The 22,051-nt window shown below is 35.8% G+C and overlaps 1 protein-coding gene and 2 long non-coding RNA genes across 3 annotated transcripts; 2 read left to right on the top strand and 1 right to left on the bottom strand.

Annotated features, from left to right (window-relative positions):
- Nucleotides 1-1,134: 1,134 nt before the first annotated feature.
- Nucleotides 1,135-20,635, bottom strand: LOC123666463 (116 kDa U5 small nuclear ribonucleoprotein component). The gene is made up of 16 exons (XM_045600558.1): nt 20,353-20,635; nt 19,490-19,719; nt 18,954-19,205; nt 17,983-18,240; nt 12,026-12,264; nt 11,226-11,359; nt 10,519-10,705; nt 9,257-9,397; nt 8,751-8,963; nt 7,988-8,123; nt 6,712-6,910; nt 5,428-5,570; nt 4,331-4,467; nt 3,579-3,699; nt 2,077-2,269; nt 1,135-1,341 (listed from the first exon to the last, which is right to left on the bottom strand). The coding sequence occupies exons 1-16, from the start codon at nt 20,541-20,543 to the stop codon at nt 1,188-1,190; spliced, it is 2,928 nt and encodes a 975-aa protein (XP_045456514.1). The 5' UTR covers nt 20,544-20,635; the 3' UTR covers nt 1,135-1,187.
- LOC123666482 lies at nt 15,113-16,687 on the top strand. Its single transcript, XR_006745250.1, has 2 exons — nt 15,113-15,606; nt 16,533-16,687. It is a non-coding gene; the product is annotated as an uncharacterized LOC123666482 (long non-coding RNA).
- Nucleotides 20,636-21,509: 874 nt separating the features above from the next.
- On the top strand, nt 21,510-22,051 carry LOC123666486. The gene is made up of 3 exons (XR_006745251.1): nt 21,510-21,535; nt 21,736-21,868; nt 22,033-22,051. It is a non-coding gene; the product is annotated as an uncharacterized LOC123666486 (long non-coding RNA).

Genomic DNA, 22,051 nt, shown 5'->3' with positions numbered 1-22,051 from the left:
CATTGGTAAGCATTTATCATTTAATGAAAAATCCATCAAATTCCGAATTTGAACGGGATTACAGAAATCAAATCAATGACTCACTTAGCATCATATTGCGAAACCATGATCGATCGCAGAGATACTTTGGATAATACTTACTTATTTACTGTTTCCTTAACGACAAAGAGTTTCAAAAAATGGTTTACGTAATGTACGTATTATACTTATTTACAACTAAGCATTTTATTAAAGGATAGCTGTGGCCGCGACTTCGTCCGCGTAGAATATAAAAAAAATGTTGTGTAGTTTGCAGAGTTACAAAATAAATAAATTTCTATAGTAAAAGTAGCCTTAGTTACTCCTTATTAAATCAGCTATCTGCGAGTGAAAGTCCCGTCAAAATCAGTCCAGTACCAGTTGTTATCAAAGGCACGCAAAAGGCACGTTCGTAGGCATTCGAGCAGTAGGGAATATATCTCTGCAAACCCGCAGTGGAGCACCGTAGTAGATTAAGCCTAAGCTTTTTCCTACATCGAAAAAAATGCCTAGCAGTGGAATGTTAAAAGTGACTCGATCAAGCAATTAAATTAAAAGTATAATAAGTAAGAAAGTCCGTTAAGGATTAAACTTTTTTCCATGGTAGTCTACGACACAAAAACGAGTGTTAGAGTAAAGCGGCTGCGGGAGGGTTTTTTTTTTTTGTTTACACAGGAGAAATCTGGAAAAAGATTCCCGGCTCGTGGTGTAGAACCGGGTAAGGTGGGATTCTTATCTACTAAGACCCCTGCGATGGCCGTCTTCGACACGAAGTTTGTGGAGCTACGGGATCACTTGCGCAAGCGCATCCGCTGCTCTTCCCGTGCCTCGTTCCACCCAAGGCAGTCGGAGCTCGTCATAGGGGGCAATCATTATCGTGCTCCTCCTAAACTGCTCGTATGCCTATGAGCGAGCAGCAGCACGAGGCAATTCCGGCTGCCACTGGGCTGTTGGAAAAACGAACGTGCGAGTTCCCCTCCACGCTATACGGATACGCTAACAACGAATTTTTATTGGTATGTAAAACCATAAAATGTACACTGTAGATAGTAATTGATAACGCTGCTTCTAAGAATATTTCACTTTCATAATTAGGAGTGTTAAGAAAACCAAAGGTTACTAAAAAAATAAGTTTAATTTTTTTTTTTTCTTATATTTAAATACACAAATTAATTAAATTGTACATCCTGTCTAGCGAGCTCCAACAACATAGGGTCGTCGAAGAACTTGTTGATGGATACATCTTCGCTCAAGCCTTTTCTCCTTCGTGTCTTGATCATAAATTCACGCGCCAAATGCGTAGCCGGTTGCGGCTCTAGGGGTCTGAAATATAAAAAATAAAGTTCAATATTTATGGTAAAGGTAAGAAGAGCGTATAAGACGAACTTATAATTAATAACACCAAACAAATGTTCGTCATAGTTTCAGCATTTGTTTGTCTTGTGTGTGTCACTGGATACCTAACACAGGATATTCATCGAAATGGTAAACTGATGCATGATATGTGGGCATGTTAAGGAGTTTATTTTCCCTATGTAAATATAAATGATGCGTTGCTAAGCGCATATCTCGAGAATGGCTGGACTAAGTCTTGCCGCAATTTTTCAAAAAATTTCTAATACTTTGTAAAACTTTTTTACATAATGAAAAAATTAAGAATAATATTGTGCCGAAAATTAGAAAATTACAAAAACGTAACTACCGTTTAAACTGACATACCCATGACATGACCATTCACGAGACAGGACGACGTGTCTGGTCAGCTAGTAAGTAATATGTTTTTTTTTATGTCAAATAGGCAGGCATTTGACCACAATCTCACCTGATGTTAAGTGACGATGCGGTCGAAGGTGGAGCATGCCTGCCTAATAACAGCCTATTCACTCTGGCCTTGAAGGCACCCAGATTGTATCGTTCGGGAAACACAGACGTGGGCAAAGAGTTCCATTCCTTAGCTGTGTGCATCAGGAAAGTAGAGCCATAGAAGGCATATCGATGACATAAAGATGGAACGATCGACCGCGCCTAGTGTCCCGATGGCGGAAGGTGATGATTTACCGGATGACGATGCTCTTGTCGAGCGGGTCCCCGGGCACGATCTGCCAGTGGTGGAACACCTGCAGGCAGAAGGCCTGGCCCTGCGTGTGCGTGCGCAGGTCCGTCTCGAAGCCGAACGAGTCGATGGCGGGCACGAACGCCTTGATCGTGTACAGCGGCGAGCCCGGCACCGGCGCGTCCTGGGTCACGTGACCTGTACCATACGACACACAAATGTCATATAATTATATATGTATATACCGGAAGCCAAAGTTAACCAGTGGTAACATGACCGATGACACACAGATCTAGTGGTTTATTTGGATTTACTATCATGTCGATTAGTAGGTATCGTTCGCTTCATGTAAAAAGAACGCTGAAAGAAACTGGAGGGGGTGCGTCTGCGCATGGGTATACTCGCGCACAAAAGTACTACTGTTTTATTTTTTAATTAGGCTTTCACTCGCTGCTTAGTGTAATGGTTATTGGTAGGTACATTAAAAAATACTAGAAATACCAGTGCGAATAATTCGGACTAAATAAGTATAATAATTATCACTTTACAAAATTACATTTTTTTTTTTTCAAACAAAAGCAATAACAAATTTTTTATTGATTGAAATATCGTATTCAAAAATATTAATTACCTGTACTCTCGATATTCGTATCTTAATAGTTTTTATGTGTTTAAAATGATAAATTGATTTTTTTGGGGAAATAAATAGTAAATGGATTTTTACTAGTGTCCGTATGCTAATGTGTTGTGAAAGTGAGTGATAAATACGGAAAAAACGTGAATTACGATTGACAGTGGTTTGTTTACCAAATAAGACTGTTCCAAAAAATGGACAGTACGAAAAAGTTTTGTCAAGAGTTGGCAACACTGTAAATATCCTTTGCGCATTTTGACAACCAGCGTTCTTTTTACATGACGCGAATTATATATTATAAATAATTTTTCTCACTTCTCTATGTAAAACTATTTCGTAATTTAAAACTTTTGTGCGCGATAATATTTTGAGTCGACGTCGAACTGTTCAACCAATAGCACACCGGCAAGCATGCGACACGTGATAAACACTCCCGTCCCCTACCCCTATACCACCAAATAGACCGATAAATCGCTTCTGCGCAGCTTCAAGGCCAGCGTTCTTTTTACATGACGCGAACTATACGGCTCCAATTTAAGAGAAAAATTTATTTAAAATACATTTTATGCTCAATGTTGTAGGAAAAACCTACAATGTCTAAACTTTGAGATACATATCTATATTGTCTTAAAACAAAGGCATTGCAATAGGAATAAAAATATGATTTAGAATTCAAAAGTAAGGATAGTTTTAATAATTTATTAGTTTAAGTAGTTTCTTGTTAACACCATTACATAATGATTACTATAACTCTCAAAACTAACAATAGTAATGACGAAAAAGAAGATAAAAAGGATGTTGATGTTGCATTTAATTTGATTACATTTTCTTTATTCTTATTAGTAAAAAAGTAGAAAAACATATTTCCTTTACCTCTGCGTTTCGCCAAAACTGTATATACAGCAGATACACAATCGGCCGGCGCCTGCACCTCCACGAATAAATAGGGCTCCATCAGACGAGGAGTGGCCATCAGGAATGCGGAATAAGCCACCTTTGAAACAAATATCCGTTAGTTTTTTTTTTTGTTTTTTATATAACCTACGTTTTTTATAATAGTAACCTATGTATAAAGTTTTATAGCCTACAGCTGCCGTCGTCAATAAACAAGCCATAAGATTTTTTTTTTAATGTATAATGCATTTCGTTTATACACGGTATTATTACAAAGATCATGCGTTTATACCTTTATGGCATTTTTTTAATGTTGCCATTTAAAAGTGCTATAGTTAAATCAAGCTATACAGAGTATATACTGGTTAGTAAACAGAGTGCATATAAACATTTCATCATTACAGCCTATACAGTCCACTGCTGGACATAGGCCTCCACATGTTTACGCCAAAAATAACGTGAACTCATGTGTTTTGCCCATATAAACATAAAACGTCAATTTATGCTATGATAAAAATAAGTAAAATTGAAACAATTGTTATGGTAAAAAAAGGTTTTTAGGTTTACATATAAATAAAATACCTAATTGATTTCTAAAACCAAATCACAAACTTATGTTGTATGTATTACGTATATAGTACAAGTGCTCTAATTTCATGTTTTTTTCCATTATATCCAACTGTGTTTATTTAGGCTATATTTTCTTAAGAATAAAAAGGCAACATAATTACCCGTCTAGCCGTCGGTATGATCTGCCCGCCGCCTCGGTGAAGCGGCTCCTGTGCGATGACCGCGTCCAGTATCTTGAACTTCACGTTACGAATCGGCTCTTCGCACAGTGGACCCTCTCTCGTCCCCCATTGGAAACCTGTGGACGTTTCAAACAGATATTTAAAAAAAAGACGAAGTAAAACTTACGAAACGTAACTCTCTTTCTCTTTCTGTCTTCACTAACTTATATGTCCCTCTCAACTTCCGTTCGCCTCACCCGATCAGACTTTTCGTAACGCTCTCGTCACGCATTCACCAGCTTACTCCAAAAGTTAAGCGCGCGTAAAGAAGTTTTACTTCAAAAAAAAAAAAACGGACCAGTGCGAGCTGAAATTGCAGACTATAGGTTCGGAACCGTCGTCCAATAAAAAAAAATTATGTGGTGTCATGGGACACCAGGTAGGAACGAAGTTTCCTTCGGATAGTATAGAAGCAACACAAGTTGAAAAAAAATGTTGAATTTTATATATAGTTTCTAGTTCTTGATTTTTTTAATTAAAAAAAAACATGGCTTTTTTTATTTTTGTCAACAGTATAAAATTACATAAATAATTTAAAAAAGTTTACTAGTAATATTTTAGTTTTACAAAAGTCATATTATACAGTCGTGTGACTGATATTACGTCACTTCCGTTATATATTTTTCTTACGGTTTTAGTATCACATTTTTTTCAGTTCGCTCGCCCAGCCAAATGTCAAGCCTGCCGTAAGGAACTTCGTTCCAAAAATTACTTTTTTTTAGATACGCCTGTCTATATATGAATGTAAAATCATTACCGCGTAATATAGTTCAGGCAATGACTTTTTTTGGGCACATTGAGACCTACTTAAACATCACTACCAATAAGTTCAAAGCTTTGGTATTAGCCAAGCCTATCGAATTAATATCAACAAAATGTCCTCTACTTCTATTACTTAAAATGATTAAGGATCGAACAATTAAAAGTTTATCAGTATAGCTACTATTTCAGACATTAAATTACTCGCTACTCAACCAAATTATAGTAAAAACTAGAATTTAGACGTATTATTTACAGCCTATTTAATTATACTTTACCTTGTACGATACTATCTTTAACAGAAGCCAGAAGATTCTTATCAACTTCAGATGGCAGCGTGTCGTCTACGAGGATGTTGGGCCCCGTCGCGTCGGGACCGAAGGCCCAGATGGAACGAGCCGCTAACAAGTCCCAATCGTATCTAAATGAAACATAATAATGCTATTACAATGGCTGTCCAAACGTTTGTACAGGCTATACTCGTTTCTCGTAGTCTGGGTTTATGTTGTGAGGAGTGTGTTTAACAGAATGCCTGTTCCGCGATGGACTGTCGAGTGTAAAAAGTTTATTTATTTCTATAAAATTCACCGTCGTAGTCAGGATGGTTTTGTAAAATTAATTTTAAAATTACATTAGCTCCCAGAATGTTTTCATTATTAATAAATTATATTAAATAGTGTGTGATAGTACAGTATGGACATTTTTATCAAAACCAAATGGGTTCGAGAGTTCGAGTTCGAGTTCCCTCTAGTCTTAAATTCGATCTTTCAGTCAACTAAAACTCGACGACGTCAATTATCCACAATGCATATATTACTTCGGTACACAATTTCACAGTGAACAAGTTATAAGCGATATACTCCCGGGTAGGGTCGGAACTCGGAAGTAAAAGATAACCGCACTTTAATATTTCTGATGTCACATGTGCCCACATACAACGGTATCAACTCACCACCAGGCAGGCCAAATCCTAATTTAACACTCTACTTATATTAAAAAAGAAAATATATATATGACGGCGGCAGCGATGGCTGAGGTCCTTCACGATATTGTAGCAAAAGTAGTATAACAAAGACTTATTATTACAAATCATAATCCACTATAATCAGGTATAGGTACTAGGTAGGTAAACCGACAATTTTGCCTTAGAGGCGTGGACTGGTCGGTTTCTCAAACGCAAGCGATCAGTGTGACGTCTTGTATCGAATTATATTTATAATGTGGACTTATAGAGATAGCTTAGGGCTCACTACTATTAGCTACGAATTATCGTAACACTCTTGCGACAGACTGCTTTTTACCAACTAACTAACATTACATTGGGGTGGAGGAGCATCATAATTGTAAAACAATGAACAAGGATCATTAATCATAAATTAGAATAATGGACAATAGAAACAATAGACGATAGTATGAGAAAAGTAACAATCAACTCTCGAGTCTTGCACTTTACTGGTAATTTGATAGCTACTAAGTGATGTTTATTTCAATCTTAACTTTAAAGTATAATCGGTTATAAAATATTATGTATTAAATAATATATACATATATATATATATTACTTGGTCTGGAAGAACTCCCCGAGCCTCCTCCGGTCCCACGTGACGCAGACGGCGCCCGACTCAATGTCCTCGGCGAGGCCGCGCTCCAGCGGCTCCGCTATCATCGTCAGCTTGTTGCGCTTGTTGGGGGTCTCCGCGAAGCACTTGAGCGAGGACGTCTCCACGACCGTCTCGCAGAATGATACCACTGGATCCGCAACTGCAGGTTAGATATTTATTATGGAAAAACTCCCATACCATTTGATCAAGACCAGAATATACAACAAATGGGATCTTGAAATAAGAATTCTCTTTTTCTTATTTAGCCTTTCCTCCTACTACTCTTGACTCAAAAATTTAAATTCGGAAGATTTTGTTTTGTTTTAATACATATGCATGCAATTATCATACAATTTTTATTCACTAACTTAAGTACTACATAAGGTTACATTGAATTATTTGCATCATTTAGAATACAATTCATTTTAAATAAGATATCCATTATTCTTCGTCTTATCCATTATTTCAAATACTTCAATAGTTCTAAGCTTCCTGTATCATTTTAGGTATTACTGTCGTTATTTTTTTTTTCTAGCAGTACTATTTTTCATAAGCTCCGTATTCTTTTTTTATTCCAATCTGTTAAATTTCTAAAATATAAAGGTAGCACTCTGGTGTAATGGTACGTGTGCCGTGTCGGCGGCGCCTAATCATCGATGATCGCGGGTTCGATTGCCGCTTGGAGTGGATATTTATCTATACAAATATTTATTTCCAGTCTGGTTGTTACACCTCGTGGATCTCCCCACCGTGCTTCGAAGAGAACGTTAAGCTGGCTGTCCCGGTTGTTATCATGTATACCTGATAGCGATCGTTACTCATAATAGGGAATATATCCGCCAACCCGGATTAGAACGGCGTGGTGGATTTAGCTCTGATCGTTCTCCTACATGGGGAATGAGACCTATGGCCAGCAGTGGGACATTAAAGGCGGAAGCGTGTGAACCCAACTGAGGTAGGGCACAGCAGGAATTTCCTGCTCAAAATATGGAGCAGCCCGACTGGGGTAGTACCTCGACCTTACAGAAGATCAGAGCAAAATAATACTGTTTTCAAGCATTATTGTGTTCCTGTTGATGAGTAAGGTGACCAGAGCTCCTGGGGGGATTGGGGATTGGGTTGGCAACGCGCTTGCGATGCTTCTGGTGTTGCAGGCGTCTATAAGCTACGGTAATCGCTTACCATCAGGTGAGCCGTACGCTTGTTTGCCGACCTAGTGACATAAAAAAAAAAGAACCTTTGATGTCGATCTCGGAGTACATGTTGCGCAGGTCGTGCATGACGCAGTCGAGGTACAGCTCGCCGGTGCCCAGCACCACGTGCTCGCCGCTCTCCTCCACGCGCGTCGACAGCACCGGGTACGACTTGTTCACCTGTACCAACCACTTTTAGTTTAATTTCATCATTACAGACTATAAATAAGCCCCCCCCCCCTCCGCACGCATCTGTCAGAAATTTCGTGAAGTCCTCACCACCCCCGCCTCGCTAGCAACAGGCTAAGGACAAAATATGAAGAAAGAACTTTTTGCTAAGTTTGAATGGCAATCGTCTTAAGTCTCAACAGCGGTAGAACGGGTACCAGTAACTTCAACCAGTCTAAAAAGTAATTCAAACAACACGTAGTTTGTGGTAATGGCAAACCTCCCGGCCTCTCGTGACCATGGTTGCTGTAAAGTATCCAAAGCATCGGATATGTAAAACCTTATTAATAAGCTGCGATAAAATACAAAAAAAAGTTGTTTCATTATTAGCAAAAATTACGTAAACATTAGAAGACAATTTTTGGCAAACCTTTTAGATTTTTCTAGGCTTTAGTACTACTGTAGGTACATTGTTTAAAAAACCTATTCCCGACTAGATCGTTTTCTAATTGAAGGAAGTTTAATAAAAGCCTTAATCTTTTCTAGATCTATAATTTTTTCTGACAAACTTCATTGATATTAAATTTTCCACAAATCATCAAAAAATTACAAAATTTTATCCACCATAATTTGCCTTACCTTTCTCAATCCATCTAACATCTTTGGCAGTTCAGAAGGGTTCACAGGCTCCACGGCAATTTTCACAACCGCCTGTGTGTTGAAGCGGAGAGGTTTGAATGTGTGCAGCTCTTCATCTTCATCGGCTGATACCAGTGTACAAGTCTTCACTATCGGCTGGTCGATTCCTTCGATAAGCGCCCAACAGCCAGCAGGTACTCGGTTTAGCTCAACCTGTAAATAAGTATTTATTTATTACTAAATTATTTAGTAAGTATTTGTATTTAACAGCGTTAAATAATAAGCTTTAAGCATAAGGCACATTAAGGCAAGGCGCGCATGGGCACGTGTGCGTGTTTGTGTGTGCACGTGTGCGTGCGTGTGCACCTGTGCGTGCGTGAGCACGTGTGCGTGTGTGTGCACTTGTGCGTGCGTGTGCACGTGTGCGTGTGTGTGCACGTGTCAGTTGTTTTTGATTGTATTATTATAATAAAATCTTCTATAATCGGAGCAACGATCGTGCGTACCTTGTAGCGCGCCTCATATAGCCACAGACGGCCCACGTTCATGACGCGCGAGTCCTCCTCGTCCTGCGCGCTGTAGTTCTCGCCCAGCACGCGCACGCTCTGGCCCGCGTACAGCGTGCCCGACATGATGCGAGCCAGCACCTGTTGCATTCAAAGTTCTTTGTATTAGCTTACTGGATAATCGGTTTGGTGCAGCGGTACAGAGACTCACCTCAATGTTAACCGCTTGAGTACAAATATATCATCAGTAAGTAGCTTTCAAAACTTTTTATGTTCGCTTTTTCACAATTCTATCTATGACAATGTTTGAAAGAAAGCTGTAGTTATAATAAGCATTTATTTTTTAATGTTTCATCCTATAATGTTAAAATTGTAATTAAATTAACTTAAATATAGTATTAGACTTAGTTTGAAAGGATGTCCCAAAGTTTATCTAATACTTCTAAAAATTTTGGGTAAAAATTTTTAAATTCTAGATGGTCTTCATCCAAAACTAGTCATATCCGTATTAAAATTTGGTGATCAAAATTTTTTTATATCACCTCATCATCATCATCATTTTAGCCTATCGCAGTCCACTCTTAGACATAGGCCTCCACAAGTCTCAAGAACTCATGTATTTTGCCCATAGTCACCACGCTGGGCAAACGGGTTGGTGACCGTAAGGCTGGCTTTGTCGTACCCAAGACGCTGCTGCCCGTCTTCGGGCTGTGTATTTCAAAGTCAGTAATTGGATAGTTATGCCGCCATCGGTCGGCTTTTTAAGTTCCAAGGTGGTAGTGGAACTATGTTATCGCTTAGTCGCCTCTTACGACACCCACGGGAAGAGAAGGGGTGGCTATATCCGTTAATGCCGTAGCCACACAGCCTAGAGATGAATCATCGAAAACTAAACCTATTTAAAAAATTCTTTTACCAGGAAATCGCTACGTTATTACTAATAATTAGTCACCACACCACACATAGTCTATATTTTAACGAGAAAAAAACGAAACAGACAAAATCGAATAGGCCTGCTAGCTAATAGGTGAGAGGTTTGTAACGAGCCTCGACGTAGTTGTGTTTTAAAAAAAAGGATTTAGTAACTAAAAGTAGAATTATTGATTAAGACAGCCGCCGGGAATGGATGTTGTATCGAGACTGATTGACTGATGTTTGGGATTGTCGGTTGTGAGCTAGGGATGTCAGAGTCAGCGGAAAAGGTATGAGTGGATGCGTGGTGACCGGAAAAGGGTACAAATAATATTTATAAGAGGTCGTACCAAGAAGAAGGTGCAGTCATCCGTGGGGTACATCTTGGTGGTGTGCGCGACGAGGTGGCCGGCCTGGTCGCAGGCCGCCATGCTGTCGCGCAGCGCGCCGCCCGCGCCGCGCCACGCGTGCGCCACCTTGCGCGGCGCCGCCGCCAGCGGGGACGGCACGTGCCGCACGCACATGCCCACGAACCCGCTGCGAGCACGCACACACATGCACTCACTGGCGCTTATAGCTTAATTCTAAATTTAAAATTGTTTTTTGTTATCTCACTAGCACTTTAGCTGCTTTCTAAATTCAAAATCGTTTTTGTCACCTCAATAGCACTTTTAGCTACGTTCTAAATTTAAAATCGTTTTTTTTACTCCTTATTCGTTCAAATGTTCCACAATGAATAACTAATTTGACGCGCAAATCTGGCAGAAACGAATTGTAGCTAACAAAACGGTGACAATGTGATTGTTTTTAACCGACTTCAAAAAAAGGAGTTATTCAATTCGACCGTATTCGGTTATGTACACAGTATATAGCGAGCAGCATTATGATTGCTATCGTTACTACTTTTGTAATAATACTTATGGAATATTCAATATTCGATAAAATAAAATCGAGGCCGTAAAATATATTTTAGATTTAAAAATTAAAATACAATTTTATTCAAAATCACTTTTCTAGAATATTTGTATAAAAATATATATGAAATTGTAAAATTTACCAGAAATCTCCGAAGAATCGACTACAAACTAGCCGCAACAGTGGACGTACATTCAACTTAGATTCCTGCTTAGTAAGCTTAATGCCCAACTCATCTAATACTGCCGGTAAAGTGTCATCCACATCACCAACCACCTAAAAAGTAATTTAAAAAAAAAATAGAACAACGTTTACATTACATGAAACCGTTGTTTGGACATCCTTTCAAAGTGTTTTACCTGTGTCAGGATGCCCCGCTCTTCCATATTCCTACTTATAAAATAAAGTAATGATTATTATTAGTAGTTCACGACGTAGGGCACAGCAGAAATTTCCTGCTCAAAATATAGAGCAGCCCGACTGGTGTAGTACCTCGACCTCACAGACGATCACAGCTAAATAATACTGTTTTCAAGCAGTATTGTGTTCCTGTTGGTGAGTAAGGTGACCAGAGGTCCTTGGGGGGGGATTGGGGATGGGGTCGGCAACGCGCTTGCGATGCTTCTGGTGTTGCAGACGTCTATAAGCTTTTGTCGACCTAGTGATATAAAAATTAAAAAAAAAATGGTAATAAGTAACATGAGTAAATATTATAAATAAATATAATATCTATTAGATATGAGCTTCATATATTTATTTATACGATTAGTGCGGCAAAAATAGTACAACTCACCTACTGGTAAGTGATTGCTATAATCTACGCCAACAACACCAGAAGCTAGTAGCTCTAGCAACCTTACTCAACAAGGAAACACAATACTACTTGAAAGATACATGCAGTGTAGTATGTATATACTTATAATCAATTTTTTTTTGACATACCTGTGCAAAAATCTTGTACAACGGCTCCAATATAAATTCAACAAAGCTTCTCTGTGCGGACGCATGAGGCTGTTTCTTTGTGAATCGTCTAGTCTTGGCGTTGAAATACACGTCGCCCCATAACCATGCAGCCATATCGGACGCTCGGAGACCACTGTCGTGTGCGTTAGCATACATGGCAGCAAATGATTCCAGTGTGAAGCAAACGTCGTACAATGATGAAGCAAAGCAGACATTGCCTAGAGAGAGTTTAAAAACTTTAATGAGAATATGAATTTATGTTTCTTTGTTCAATAAAGATAGCTAAAATTTTATCTAATATATAAAATTCTCGTGTCATGGTGTAAACATTGAACTCCTCCGAAACGGCTCGACCGATTTTAATAAAATTATGTGGGCATATCGGGTAGGTCTGAGAATCGGCCAACATCTATTTTTCATACCCCTAAGATATAAGGGGGGGGGGGGATTAAGAGGGTTAATAAGATATATGGCAAAGCAACGTTTGCGGGGTCAGCTAGTATTTATATATTAACCCATATGTGCTCAACTTTTTTTTTCGTAAAAACTGATATTTTTTTCGTTATATTCTAAGTCCAATAAGCATAAAAATAAAGGTATTCTGAAAATTAAATAAAAAAAATATGCCGTTTTGGACATTTTCACCGCCCCAATTTTGGGGCGCTGAGCACGGCAGATCACGTCTATAACCACTCCTTAATTTTTTCAATTGCATTTATTTTAAAGAGTAATATTATAAAATAACTGTTATAGAGGTTGTAAAGAAATTTTTATTACATCTAAGAACATCTATACACATCCACACATCAGAATAATACCACTTTTTTTATTTATGCTATTGCGGTAGCAGCCTATATTTTGATCTAGACGATCTACTCCGCCCATATATTGATTATACATTTGAACACAAAAGGGCTGTTAAATCGAGGGTTCTTTTACAGCACTTGACCATCGCTTGCGGATCCAACTGGAGAAACACCTTCACAGCTCGAAGCTACGGTAACGACGTTACTGACGTTGTATCGCACTAGGGACACGCCTGATGTTTCATCAATGATTTGATGAAACATCAGGCGTGTTGATCATAGCTCCCTCGCTGTTTTTTCTTTATGTCGTCGATTGACTCCAGCAGCGCATTTTCGACCCTTTGGCCCGTATTGTTCATGTCCCCTGGTGACCAAAATCCTTCAAAGCGATAAGCAATCTAAACGATGTAAAGAAATTGTCTATGTAAACATGAACTCGAAAATCTGTAGGCAATTTGGCCGCCAAGTTCGTAATGACAGATCCTCCAACACCTAGATCGGGATTAGTGTTACCTGTACTACCTCTTTTTGGCGCAGAAGTGGATGTATCTGCCGATAGGGATATCTTGTCGTCATCAATCGAGTCCACTTCCATAACTTATCTTTGTAAAAGTGAACCCAATTTGCACACACATACAAGCAGCGCCTCGGCTCGATACAAGCAGCGCCTCGGCTCGTAGTTGATTGCCTGTCAGGTGATTGATATTACCTACAAGCGTATTTACTTCTTCACTATCGCAGTCTCTCGTCAACATTTGGTTGCTGGGCTATGTGTAGATAGTGTCCTCATCTTCCGTCTCCAATAAGTCGATAATTTCTGCCAAACTCAACCTAAAACAACATAATAAATATAAAAGTATAACATATAAAGTACCAATATAACTGGCAGTTGCTATAAACAATGTAAATAAAATATAACACATATACTATGAAGTTTGAAATCAACATGCAAGTACGTGCCCAGCGCCCCAATAATGGGGCGCTATAAATAATGCCTCTAAAAAACTAAATCTCAACCGAAAGAATTGATTTTTATCACAAAACTAATCAAATATAAAATAATACATATAAAAAAACTGCTTTACACGGTTTTACTTATAAATAAATAAAAAATAAACTTACTTTTTATTCCCGCCATCGTGAACACCACACTTGCACTTTCTATTCTTCCAATAAACAGAAAAAATGGCGCCAGCAACTTTTCGTTTTTTTTTTTTTATAATGTCAAAATGTAAACAAAGCGAACAGTACCATTCAATAATCAAACCACAGTTTTAGTTCGACACAGAAAATAAATAACCTGCCGTTTTAAAAATGGGGCGGTGAGCACATATGGGTTAATATGTGAAGCAAAAACTTTGTATCCCTTTTTACGAAAATGGCGCGACGGAGAAGTACGAAATTTCGCAAACGTATAGTTTTATATAAATTTATATGCTGGTTTTGAAATAGACAGGCCGAAAAAGGGGCGTCTTCGGTGCGACAAAGCCAGCCCTGCAGTCACCAACCTGCCTGCCCAGCGTGGTGACTATGGGCAAAAAACATAAGTTCACGTTCATTTTTGACGCGAACTTGCGGAGGCTTATGTCCAGCAGTGGACTGCGGTAGGCTGAAGTGATGAGTGATAGTTTATATAGAGGTATGCAGAATGCTAATATTTTTTTTTTTATTATGCATAAAATACATGAAATCAATAAAAAAAAAACATTACACACACTATTTGACTTACACACGAAAACTAAATACTCATTTGTTTATTATTATAGAAGTACAATAGTCTTTGACAACAGAACTTTAATTTTTCCAAGGCTAAAACGGATAATTTAATATTCAGACCATATACCTAATAGTTACATTATTACTAAACATTATATATAATTACTAGCTGTGCCCGCGATTTCACCCGCGTTAACTTGAAGACGAAACATACTAAAATGTTTTTAAACAATTACCGTGCAACTCGGGCGACTAGCACCGGTGCGCAGCGCGACATTTCATTTGATTTTTATAATATCTCCTAAATTATGAGTCGAAATTAAATACTATAAACGAGAAAGTTTATCTTCATAAATTTTCCTTGTTGGTTAAGTATTTTTCATTCGTAAGGATTCATATGCCTATCTAATAATAATGCAATAAAATCACCTTTTCATTTTTTTTGTGATCATTAGTTCCAGGGGTGTGAAACTCTCATACAATATCGTAATTCAAAAATATTCATACAAACTAACGCCATCTCTTAGAGGAGGAGGGTGAGTTCGGGGTGATAGATTAATGTGCCAAAAATAGATGGCAGTAGCAGCAGTAGAGTCTAGAATTTTTGCAAATATAATTAATTTAAATAATCAATCAAACATGTTTTGTACGATTCATAGGTATAAAAAAATATATTATAAAATATAAGTATATTTTAATTTATCTCCAATATTTTTTGCCGTGGCAATATTATTGAGGCCCATCGTGCATTAGTCGGCCATATTTGAATTTTGAATCACTCGTTTATTTGTGTTTGTTCAGTGTTCGTTGTGATTTTAATTTTATTGTGTTATTCCCTACGTTTTGGCTTGTTTACGGACTTTTTGATCTTCTACGTGTTACGACATCACCTGGATTGTTATTTGGACCCCGGACTGATTGCATGACTGTTAACTTTGCTCTTTATTACACGGATTACAATTTTTGCAATTTTGATTAAGTATTTTAAAATGCCGAAATCAGCTGAATTAAAATGTTATTTCAAATGTGATATTGATGGTGAGTATTCAAATTATTTAAAGAAACGTTTCAAAGCAGTATTTAGACATTAAGTATTATACCAAGATTACTCTTTTCTTCTCTATTCGACTTAGTAAAAAAAATTATAAAAGAAGTAATTAATTTGTATGCCATTTTAAAATTTGGTTAGCAAGAAAAACAACCTATAAATCATTTGGCAAGCATACAAGGATTTTTTCAGTAATAATAAAATCAGGCTGCAAAATTTTTTTCTTTATAAAATCATAATAATAGTTAGTAATTCAAACATAAGCAAGCAGCTTGTCTTATTATGTATCTACAAAAAAAACAGTCATACTGCAAAATAATTATTTGTCGGAGCAAGATTGATTGGCATTCATATTTAAATTTTGGTTAGCAATAAAAATAGATTACGTTTTTTTTTTCAAAATCAGCAGTGTTCGTTAAAAGTGGGTGGAAAATAAAGCTATATATATGACACTATCCCAATATTACTGAATAGGGATCCCTTTCTTTCGAATTTTTGTTTTTCTAATTTAATTTTGCAGTTAGGTATTTTTTGGCATACTATTTCAGTAGGCATAATTATCTTAAAGGCTTATATTACCAGCACATGGGTCACTCATTGCTGCTTTTACATATATTCAGCCACAAAAAAAAAAAAAAAAATACTATAACTGTTCAGAGACAATACAAATTGCAGACGGATTTAGAAATATTTGCTGACTATATGTTGTTGCTCAATTGTACTAGCTAATCAGTAATATTTTTTTGCTAACAATGATACAAATACTTTGCGAACTGTTTAAATCACACCCTTAATAAAATAGAAGTAATAATTAACTCTTTTTATTCCTTTCATTGCATTTAGAATTCATTATTATGTCTCTTTAGTATCACTTTTATGTATAAAGCAATATTTTAAGAATATTAAAAATTTTCAGGACCCTTACATCGCTTTCCCAAATGGGAATATCCTCATACAGAGAAGTTAAACCAATGAAAATTTTGAAATTTTGATAGGAATGATCATGTTAAAAAACAAGCATCCGATTATTATAATAAAAGATGAAAATAAACAACAGTTTTATAAATTCTATATGGTACTGGTGTTTTATTTTTAAACCCTCGATTATCTGTTAATATTAGGTAAAATAGAATTAATTTGAAATCAAATTTTTAATACTTAACACAAAAAAAAAATAGAAAATATTCTTAATGTACATACTTGTTACTTTTTGATAAAAGTTAATGATAAATATGAAATACTTTTCACACTATTTCCACCAATTTATTAATACGAACTGTTTGTATTAATAAATAAGTGGAAAAAGTGTGAAAAGTATATACAGTATATTATTTAAATAATAATCAATCTGGTAAAAAATAAATAAACAGCGCCACCTGTAGTATTATTATAGAAATAAAATTGAATGTGCACGCCATCTGTTAGTGGGGGAGGTCGTGATACATCAATTTTAATTTCTGAGTGGCGTATCTATACCAGTATATAAGTGTATAATCTATGATTAGTTCGTTGCGGAGTTCCCAAAGCTATTTCATTGAAATCAAATTATGACGAGATCATAGATGAAGTAAAAGACGAGATCAATTTTGTTCGAAAAAAAAAAAATACTTGTGATGAATAATGTCGTTTATTTGTATGAGGATTTATATCATTTCCATAAAATTACCTTCCGTCCTATATACGATATCCTTGTGATATTCTCCGCCCTATAAATGTTCAATGTTTTTTAATGTTGGTCTTTAGTCCCCATAATAAATCACGTGTCTATCCTTGTATAATAAGTTTGTAATAGTTTAGTTACTAACAGCTGTAATCTTAGTTTTACTACTAAGTAAGACGTAGTAAATACACGTTATCGAATATCACTCAAAAAGATCGAGATTGATGACTATTAGTTTTCGATCAAATTTAAATGGGACAACATGGCAAAAATCAGCTTTCGATTTAAATAAGAATCATCAAAATCGGTACACCCAGTGTAAAGTTATGCGGTATAATAAAACGTAGGTTGTCGAATAACAGTTAAGTAAGTACGCATTATTAGATATAACTCGAAAAGTACTTGTCAGATCTTAATTAAATTAAAACCAACCACGTGATACACACCATCTATCGATAAAATTTAAAAATAAAATAAAATAAAAGCAAATATTGATGGAATTTTTCGAAATACATATTTGTAATGTTAGCATTAGTAATTAATTGATTTACTTGCTATAAAATAATATATTTGATGTAAAAATTATTTAATTGATGGACATATATTGCCGGGTGATAAGTTTTTTAATGTCCAATTAAAACTATCTCTCATTACTTTCCCTCTGATATTTATCAACACTTCTTATTAATAAAATTTTTATATTTACCTAATAATGGAGAAAAGATAGTCGCTGGTTCCTCTGGATTGTCTTGTGGTTGATTAGTTTCAAACATTGCATTCAACTCATCGATTATATGACGTAGCTTGTAATACGCGTCTGCGGGGGGAAGCTTCAGTTCTAATATGAGTCTGTCAATCTTGTTTATACACAGAGTTAGAGGAACTCGTTCCTGAACAGCATGGCGGAGGAGGCGTTCTGTGTTTAACATTATCCCTTCTGCTGCGTCGACAAACAGTACGGCACCTTAAAGTAAGAATAAAATAATAACACTAGTCGAAAAAATTATACATAAAAAATAAATTATTATGAATATTATGTTTATAATGACATATTAACTAAAAAAAAACTAAATTTATTACAAAAATAATATGAATAATAGCAAATGGCCTCCAATAGAATGGCATGGTGAGTCAGGCGCCAGGAAGTATATATATATACTAGCTGACTCGGCAAACGTTGTCTTGCCCGCTGAATGCTATTTAAAAGTAGGGGTTGGTGGTAGAAGGGTGAAAATTTAGGGTTGTATGTATTTTACAACACCAAATGATAATAAAATAAAAAATTAATAATTTATTATATATTAATAAATATATAAAATAGGGGTGGACTACCATTAAAATTTAGGGGGATGAAAAATAGATGTTGTTCGATTCTCAGACCTACCCGATATGCACACAAAATTTCATGAGAATCGGTCAAGCCATTTCGGAGGAGTTTAACTACAAACACCGCGACACGAGAATTTTATATATCAGAATATATAGTGTAAACAAAAATGCCCATATCTCAACAAAATTCGGTATTGTTCATACAAACATTTATCTTGAGTCAGAATCAACTGGATGATCACTAGTGTAACAGCGAATTACTGTGACAACCCACTCATCATCAAACATTTGTAACATTTATGTTGTCAGTGACGTCATAAACAAATGTTTTAAAATTATGAAACTCACCATCTGAAATTCTTAGAGCAGCTGTAACCTCATCACTAAAATTGACATGCCCCGGTGTATCCATTATGTTTAATAAGTGCGACTTTCCCTTGACATCTTTTAAAAGCAAGGTAACAGGCATTGATTTGATTGACACTCCACGCTCCTGCTCAACGAATAATGTGTCAGTATAACGCATTGGTATTGTTGTCTCATTGTTAACTGTGCCGGGATGCGTCTGCCGAATAAGACAATCCACGAAAGAAGTTTTTCCTGAAATTGTTTATTAAAATCAGCTAGTGCCAAGTAGCCATGAGTAAATCTGAACGAGATAAGAGTTGCTGCTATACAATTAACAAATTTTACACTTAAACAATTGTAATTATTTAATTTAAGTACAGTAAAAAACTTAAAGCAGATAACTTATTTACTTAGCTGCAATGCAAGCTTAAATTTTTTTTTTTTTTTTTTTTGTACTATCCTTCTGTAATTTTTCTAAATAAGCATTTGGTTTTCTTTTATTTCATACATCAAATATTAATGTGTTAAATACAAACCATTATGTAAATGCCCCATCAGGGTCACATTTCTTATCAAATTTGTGTTATCAAGCATATCGGCTAAATACTCCATATCATATGTAGTATCTGGCAGATGTTGCTCCTGCATTTGGAACTTCTTGTGCTTAACAGGCTCAATGAGGGGTTTGTCTAATGCCTGTGTATCTTCTTCTTGGACTACAGTTTCTACATCTGGACCATACACTTCTACTGCTTGTGGGTAATATCTAGAATTGTGATTTTTCTTGTTTAATTTATTATCAATTTATCTATTATTAAAATTAGTTATTACTATTCATTCAGTCTTAGTATTACAAGTAACTTAATTTTTTTACTTCTTACTTTTATATTTTTAATAAATACTTACCTAATGCTTTTATTTTCGTCTAACTGTTATATGTTGAATATAAGCAGATTTAAAAGAAAAATTACAACATTTAAAAAGTGAAAATGACTAAAATCACAATTAATGTAAAGCTATTCATTTATTAAGTTTCCAAGTATTATTAAGTTATCGCTCAAAATTAGAGCTGCTATCCGTTCGGGTTCCCCCGGATTTGTCCTAGTTTGTAGGGTGTCTAGTAACGACACAGCAATTAATTAAAATAAATTGGTTCTCTATAAATAAAAAAAATTGTATGATAACGTTTTAATTTGCGTCGTGTAATTGTAGGGTTAAAATGTTTTATTTCACTCAAATGTCTGGGGTTTTTGACTTTTAGTCCGGGGTCCGTAATTTATGTGATGGCCTACTCAAGATCAAATAGAGATAAATGTGTTATGATTAAACGAACTCTTGTATGAAACAATCAGAGTACAGTCAATCGATAAATTCACTGTGAGAATCATATAAATGTTACCGTTTATCTTCATGGAGAACGACAGACATAGGAGCAGCTTCAGGTTCAGCGTCTGCATCCTCATCTTCTTCCATAGCATCTTCGTCAGCATCACGATTATCTTGTCCATAAACACTCTGCTCATCATCAGAGTCGGAGTCAAGGTCCGGCCCAATATAATTACCGAATTCGTCGTATAAATCGCCGTCCATTCTGTGTTAAATATAAGTTTATTACGGGTAAAACGATGAAATATTAAGTGCGGCAAACAAAACAAACGCCGCTATATTGAAGCCGCTATTTGACACATAACCTAAAACTTGAACTGCTTTTTTGTAGGCTTTTTTTGGGATTTTATGACCTGGTATTTACAACCTTTAGGTCAACTCTTATTATCAATTATTAATAGACATTAATGAGACAAAATATATATGTAAATTAAAAAAAAATTGTAAATAATATGTTAGTTATATAATTCATAAGATTATAAATTGAACTAAAAAATTGTTAATTGGCTTAAGAATACAATTTAAAGTTAGATATTTTTTAAAATACATCATATCAATATCACATACAAGTATGTGATATATATATATATATATATCTTTATGTTCTGTATAATCTATATGCAGGGTGGGATGAGTTTTAAAAATGAAATTAATAATCTGTGCTTCTAGATCAAGTCACAGACCACAGAGTATAGTAATACTTACAGAAGGCCTAGCCAAGTTACAAACGTTTCGTATCGAACGTCTTTCTACAATCGTTAACGGATCGGCGTAAGTCATTTTAAATTGGTAGCCAAGTTGACACGACTGAGTAAAACGTTCATTCTACAACCTCTTTAGAAAAAACTGATACTTTAGTCTATGATGAGCGTTTTTACAAACATCAAACTAACGTCTAAAGTCGCAGCGTCGTTATTGATTTTGAATTGAAGAAGAAGAAATTGTTATTCACTTATTAAGTGTTTTATGCGTAACCGAATTAAGGTAAAGTTCTTCCTATATTAATAGGTTTATTATTATTATGTTACTGGATGTCACTCCACCCGCTTAATATTTATGTAGATAAAGGCGCTGGTAAACTTTTATTATGCAATTGCTTGTTGTCCTAGATAAAATAAAATCTTAAAAATGAAGTACTTTATAGGATGGAATATAGATCACGATCAGTTCGCAGCTTTACTGGAATTCATGGAAAGGTACGTAAATTATTAGTTGTTTCGTAAATATCTTCCTTTGGTTTTTGAAAATTTATCATACTCTAGCACTTGAAAGTTTGAAACATAAACAATGACGTGATACGCGACACGAATACGTAAAAAACAAACAAAAAAATTGTGTTTGGCTTTTTACTTAAAGACCCTTTGTTTCTCTGAAATAGTTTTAACTTATGTTTTAGCCATGGCGATTTAACAAGGCCGCAGCAAGGTCTCCAAGGTCGAATAAAAGCTGACCGACTGTGGCAGGAACTAGGAGAGCTGCTTAACTCGCTTGGTGGAGGAGTAACAAAGCCAGTGGACAAATGGAAAAAAGTTAGATTGTGACACAAACTTCTGTAAAATATTATTTGGTTTCCTATTATCAACATTTAGTATTCTACAAGATGGAGTACATACAACAGTCATCTTACTTCATAAACTAGACAATTATAGATGAAAACATCCATTACAAAAATTAACAGACTAAATATGTTCAGGTGTGGGCAGATTGGAAAA

The sequence above is a fragment of the Melitaea cinxia genome, chromosome 2, assembly GCF_905220565.1.
Source record: "Melitaea cinxia chromosome 2, ilMelCinx1.1, whole genome shotgun sequence".
In the NCBI taxonomy this organism is placed as follows: domain Eukaryota; kingdom Metazoa; phylum Arthropoda; class Insecta; order Lepidoptera; family Nymphalidae; genus Melitaea; species Melitaea cinxia.
Note: the sequence above shows the minus strand (reverse complement) of the source record. Positions and strands in the feature narration are given on the sequence as shown.

Coding starts and splice junctions, on each gene's coding strand:
- LOC123666463 (XM_045600558.1), bottom strand. CDS start 20,543: ATGGACGGCGATTTATACGACGAATTCGGTAATTATATTGGGCCGGAC. Junction 12,265..17,982: donor TATCTTTTCTCCATTATTAG/GTAAATATAAAA, acceptor AACTCTCTCTAG/GCAATGTCTGCTTTGCTTCA. Junction 5,571..6,711: donor GGGGAGTTCTTCCAGACCAA/GTAATATATATA, acceptor TGTTTCATTTAG/ATACGATTGGGACTTGTTAG.